This window comes from Grammomys surdaster, unplaced genomic scaffold, assembly GCF_004785775.1.
Source record: "Grammomys surdaster isolate TR1022 unplaced genomic scaffold, NIH_TR_1.0 254, whole genome shotgun sequence".
In the NCBI taxonomy this organism is placed as follows: Eukaryota; Metazoa; Chordata; class Mammalia; order Rodentia; family Muridae; genus Grammomys; species Grammomys surdaster.
In genome coordinates this window covers 2,561,188-2,567,242 of record NW_021604695.1, presented here as the reverse complement: position 1 = coordinate 2,567,242, position 6,055 = coordinate 2,561,188, and the positions used below count along the sequence as shown (strand labels likewise).

Here is a 6,055-nt window from a genome sequence, read left to right as displayed (position 1 = left end):
ACACACACACACACACACACACACACACACACACACACCCTCTCTCTTTCTCCTCCCCCTATGGCTGTCTAAAGCCATGCCAGGCCAGTCTATACTACCTGGCGTCTGCTGCCAGGGAGCTCAGAAGTTCACTTGAATGCAGAGAAGCACAGCAAAGGGACTCTCTTCGTGACACTGAAATAAACAGAACTTGTTCCTGGGTGTGATGGCCAAGTGCTGGGACAGGTCCTCAGAATAATTCCTGCTGAGCAATCCACCCCTCCCTCTCACCAGCCCTCCTCACTCACCCCAGTCTCATGGGAGCATCCTCTGCTATCTTCTTCTCTTGTTTTCCTTCTGTTTTATGTGTGTGACAGGCCCCACCTGAGACCTGAGACCTGAGACCCATCCCATGGGCAAGACTCAATCCCTGACACTATTAATGATACTCTGTTTTGCTTGCAGACAAGAACCCAGCATAACTGTCCTCTGAGAGACTCCACCCAGCAGCTGCCTGAAACAGATGCATATACCCACAGCCAAACATTAGACCAGGCTCAGGAAGTCTTGTAGAAGTGTTGGGGCCGGACTGGAGAGATGGCTCGGTGGTTAAGAGCACTGACTACACTTCCAGAGGTCCTGAGTTCAAATCCCAGCAACCACCACATGGTGGCTCACAACCATCTGTAATAAGATCTGATGCCCTCTTCTGGTGTGTCTGAAAACAGCTACAGTGTACTCATATATAAAAAATAAACCTTTAAAAAAAGGAAGAAGAAGAAGTGTTGGGGTAAGGATTGAGGAACCCAGAGAGGATAGGGGCTCCACAAGAAGACTAACAGAGTCAACCAACCTGGACCCTTGGGGGTTCCCAGAAACTGACCCACCAACCAAAGAGCATACAAGGGCTGGACCTAGGCCCCACCCCACACATATGTAGCAGATGTTCAGCTGAGTCTTCATGTGGTTCCCCAACAACTGGAGTGGAGGCTTACCCCGACTGTCACCTGCCTGTGGACCCTGTTTCCCTAACTGGGCTAACTTGTCTTGTCTCAGTAGGAGAAGGTGTACCTAGTCCTGCAGTGACTTGAGGTCCCAGGGTAGGTTAGTATCCAGGGGTAACTTTTCCAGGTAAGGAGAGGAGGAGAGACAGTGTAAGGGGGAGTGGGAGGAGGGAGCTGCAATTGAGATGTAAAGTAAATAAATAAATAAATTAATAAGAAAGAAAGAAAACTGTCCCCCAAATCAACCCACATGCTGCACCCTGTGGCAGACCCTTTACCCAGGAGTCTGTCTGAACATCACTATCGGTTCAGGTACAGTACTTGGACCACAAGAATGCTACTCCAATGGCAGACTCAGTGACTAAGGAGCTGCCAAATCAATATCTACAGGGAAGACTGTATAAAAAGGAGAACCAACCACACACTTCTTTATTTTAAGTAAGGCCCAGTACTCAGGAGACACACAAACTGCCCACAGGGAAGGCCCTATTTCTAGAGAGCAGCTGCAACATATACAATACTAGGGCAGACTTGGTGCAGAGGGGACCACCGACATACAACATAGTATCCTCTGAGCCCACAGCCTTCTATTCTCCAATACTGTATGGGCATCAAAAGAAAAAAAAAAAAACAGAACCAATAGCATGATGACATCAGGGCAAGATCAGCATTCCAAAACTTCTTGAGCTCTGATACCCTAGCACCACTGGAACCAATGAAATCCACAATGCCCTTAGGGTAGGCTCAGTGGCACCCACACACTTCACTCAGTACAGGCCCAGTAACTAGCAGGCTGTCCCCATGCTAACCTCAGGGAAGAAGCAGTATTGTTCAGCCTATTCACATTGGCCCCTGACAGGCCCAATACCTGTGTGAATGTCCACATGCTGAATTCACTGTAGACTCAGTACACAAAATCTAAATGTAGGCTGCCCCTAGGACTGGTAAGTACCCAAGGTACCATTTGCATGCTGACATCAGAGAAGACTGATGTGACCGCACTCAGGTTGGCCAGAGTAAAGAGTACCCAGGTAGTCTTTTCCATGATATCCCCAGGATATCCAATATATAGGAGGCTGCCAGTGCCAGGGACCAGCCTCATCTGAGGGCAGGGCCTGGAGAAGGGTGGATGCAGGAGCAGCAAAGGGAAGGAAAGATCATACACAGGACTTTATTCATTTCATAAGAGACGGGACAGAGAGGAAGCACATTTCAATATGGCTTCTACTCTGACAACCTTTGCCTCTTCAGCCTTTACTTACACATAAAATCATTTTCTCAGAATTTTTATTATTAATTACACAGCTTTCCAAAATACATTTCCTTCTGAAGCTTCCCTTCATTACATAAGAATATTGAAAGAGAAACAAAGCAAGAAAACAGCAATTTTTTTTTTTTTACAATTTTTTTTTAAGATTTATTTATTTTGCGTATGTGAGAACACTGTAGCTACCTTCAGATGCACCAGCAGAGGGCATCAGATTCCATTACAGATAGTTACAAACCACTATGTGGTTGCTGGGAATTGAACTCAGGATCTCTGGAAGAGCAGTCGGTGCTCTTAACCTCTGAGCCATCTCTCCAGCTGAAAACAGCAATTTTATGGGAACTAAAAATTCATTAATGAACTATAATTTCATTCTTGTTTGCACCATCTTTTTGTTATCTCAGCTCTAGCTTTCAGAGAGAGGCCTTTAACAGTGAGAAACTGTATAAGTATAGCAAAAGGTGTATAGCGAATTTCCATCAAGGGCAGTGGAGGGTCAGTCCAGGTTTTCCAAGCACCACAACTTTGTCCATCAGTGCCCCCAGGACACTTGGCATCGCCATGCCAGAAACTATTTTCAAGGCAATTCTAGTTCCCACAATGCTACTCTCCTATTTCCACCAGAAACAAGCTCAGTGTCAGGGCCTGCTGACATGCCGCCCACCAGTGCAGACTCAATTCCCAGAGGCTCTTCCCTGGAGTCAACATGTGGTCAGCTCCATTTGGCACCGTGTTCAACTTGCTCCACAGTAGCCAGAGACCACGGCATGTAGATCTTGATGCAGGAACAGCTTAGGCAGTAAGGGAGGATGGCTTACAGTGAAAACTGCAAGATACATAAACTGCAGTGGGGCTAACATTAGAAGAAAGATTAAAGGTTCAAACAGCAAGGCCTGAAACACTGTAGAACATAGAAATGAAGGCTAGTACATGGATCTGATATAAGCAGACTGGCCAAATAAGAGGAGGGACAGGACGATGGCCAGGTGACAGTAGGCCAGCTGCCCCTCCCCAAACCTTGGGGAACATATGTAAGACACTGCTGTAATTTCCTTGCTTTTAATGCTGCTAATTGTAACAGACTAAGTAATAATGGCTTCTAAAAAAGTCTCCACCTATTTCAAGTCAGACCTCAGACTGTGCCTTAGATATTTGTTTTGTCTAGCAGGGCAGTGAACAGGGTCTGGGGGACCACCTGAAAGAGAGAATGGGGGAAAACAGGCAAATGCAAAGAACCATGACTTGTCTATAGGCTGATCAAACCATTATTTTAATTTTTCACACAGGGATTATATACATGTAGAGGCAGGATGTGAAGAAGGAGATGACGCAAGAGCATAGGTGTTCTCAGGGAGAGTGTAGATATCTTCCAGAACAGAAGGTAAAAGTTGCTAGGTAAAAGTTTACAAAAGAAACAAGAAACAGATCACTATGACTCTATCTATAATTCATTCGTTCTTATCTAAGTTAATACTTTTTACCAAGGCTACCTATCCACAAGACCTATGACTATCTAGGCTGAAAGTTTTCCACCAAAGCCACCAGTGTTTTTCCACCAGTGTTTCCACCAGTGTTTTTCCACAGAGACCAAGACTTTGTGTTAACAGACATGTATGGCCGACTCAGGCCCATGGCCGATTTGGGCCTTCAGTATAAAAACAAGGCTGCTCCCAACAAATATTAAAAACAATCACCACTATTCTTTGGTGGACATGAGGTACAAAGAGGACTTACCATCAAGTTGAGCCAAGGAGCATGAATAAAGAGAGCATGTGGGCCCTCTATTGCCTTGGCCTATGATAGCATGGAGAACTAACTAACATCTTAGCTATTATCACACTCAGCCTCTGTCCAGTTTCTCCATGCTGACCCTGTTGACAGAAGTAATACTCTGTGGTCCAACAATTTGCTGATCTCGAAACAGGTCCAGTAATACGAGTACCTGCCAAACTCCATGGCAGGCCCAATTCCTAAGAACAGACTATACATAGTAGACTGGATAGGCCAAGTGCTAAAAAGATATGATGATCACAATGCCTGCCCTTAGGGTGACCCCAGTTCCTAGGTGTGGGACGTAAAACCATGCCAGGAAGTTTGGTAAGGTAGAGCATGTTGAGTCCCAGAGACTTGGTGGGCACACACCTAAGGCTTAGGTGACTCCCACCTCTCTGCCAGACTCCTGACCTGGGACCTGTGCTATGTTCCTCACATAAAATCATGTCCTATAGTCAGCAGGCCCACAACAGAGCTCTCCATGCTAATGAGGTACCTAGATGCCCAGAGGGTTTAGATAATAAGCTTCCTTTCCCAGACACTCCTCCCTGCAAAAGGTATTTAACCTCAGGCCTACCCTGAGAAGTGGGTATTGGGGTTTTTTTTGCATCCATTTTCCACCATGAACAACCAATAAACTATTTAGAACCATGCACCATCTCTTTCGTCAAGATCCGCCAAGAGGAACCTGGGAAGGCCTTTGTCTACAGAGTCTCAGTGTAATTCTCCCGCAGAAGGCCCCTCTGCACTCCTGGATAACTACAGCTAAGCTAAGCCAGAGTTCCCCCTCCCCACTACCCTAGCCATATCACAGGCCTGCAGTTCCCAACTCTTCCTCGAAATTTCCAGTACATCTGGATGTCTGGGAGTCAGGGAGCCACAGCTTCGGCCTCAGCCTGTAGAACCATGAAAGGCAGCCTGGTTCCTGGTTGAGCAAAGGTTAGAAACCCCTGAAGGGTCGGAAGGTGTTTTGCCTTGTTCCTGACACCAGGCTCCTGGACCGATGTCACAGCCCTCCTTTATTTGTGGCCATCAGTCACATAATGTCAATACCCAAAGCCCCTCCACAGGTAGAGGACATGGCCTATGGTCATGTAGCCTCAAGACAGATCTCCATTTTAATGAGGTACCTAAAGGCCTGGAGGCTTAGCCAATAAACTCTCCTTCCCAGACACTCCTCCCTGCAAAAGGTATTTAACCTCAGGCCCGCCCTGAGACTAGGGTAAGGTTTTACTCATCCACTTTCGCCATGACAATAAATGCCTTAAAACCATGTGTCTCTTTTCATCAGGATCCGCCGTGGGGAGCCATGGACAAGGCCTTCACCTACAGAGCCATCCGTCAAATCTCCCGCAGAAAGGCCTCTCAGCGCTCCCAGCCACAGCCTCCACCCGGCCAAGCCAGCCAACGACGAAGCCAAGGACTCCATCTCCACGGGACCCAGCCGGAGCTCCTCTCTTTTCCCCCTTGGCCCCTGCCTAGATCCAGCCCACCGGCCCCCACTCTGTTCTCAGCTCTTCCTCGGCTCCCAGTGGCCCCTGGGTGCCTACGAGCCTGAGAACCAGACAGCCCCAGCCTCCCTGCAGGTCCAGAGAACCCCAGGTAAACACAGTCAAAACTCCCTCGACCTGTCTCCCTGAGCCACCGGAGCCCTGTGGCAGAGGTGATGGATGACATGGGACCCCACTAACCCTTCATCAGCCTATGCTCAGGCTAAGGCCCCGATCCTAGGCTGCATTCTCCCAACCCCTTCGTGATACATTAACCTCTCCCACAAGCCCAGCACTTCATGGCAGTGTAGGGTAAAATGCAGTCCAGCAGAGTTCACACACCCTGATGGTAAGACTGAATGCAGAACTAAACAACATCAGGCTGGAGAGATAGCTCAGCAGTCAAGAGCGCTGGGTGCTCTTCCAGAGGTCCTAAATTCAATTCCTAGCAACTACATGGTGGCTCACAACCATCTGTAATGGGATCTAATGCCCTCTTCTGCCACGCAGGTGTACATGCAGATAGAGCACTCATACATAAA

At 47.6% G+C, this 6,055-nt stretch overlaps 1 protein-coding gene across 1 annotated transcript in view; it reads left to right on the top strand.

Moving 5' to 3' along the window:
• Positions 1 to 5,663, top strand: part of LOC114627469 (vomeromodulin-like) — a 36,581-nt gene extending 30,918 nt beyond the window's left edge. Inside the window, exon 15 of the mRNA XM_028775298.1 lies at positions 5,315 to 5,663. Coding sequence (XP_028631131.1) covers positions 5,315 to 5,663 — 349 coding nt within the window. The remainder of the gene's footprint in view (positions 1 to 5,314) is intronic.
• The last annotated feature ends 392 nt before the right edge of the window (positions 5,664 to 6,055 follow it).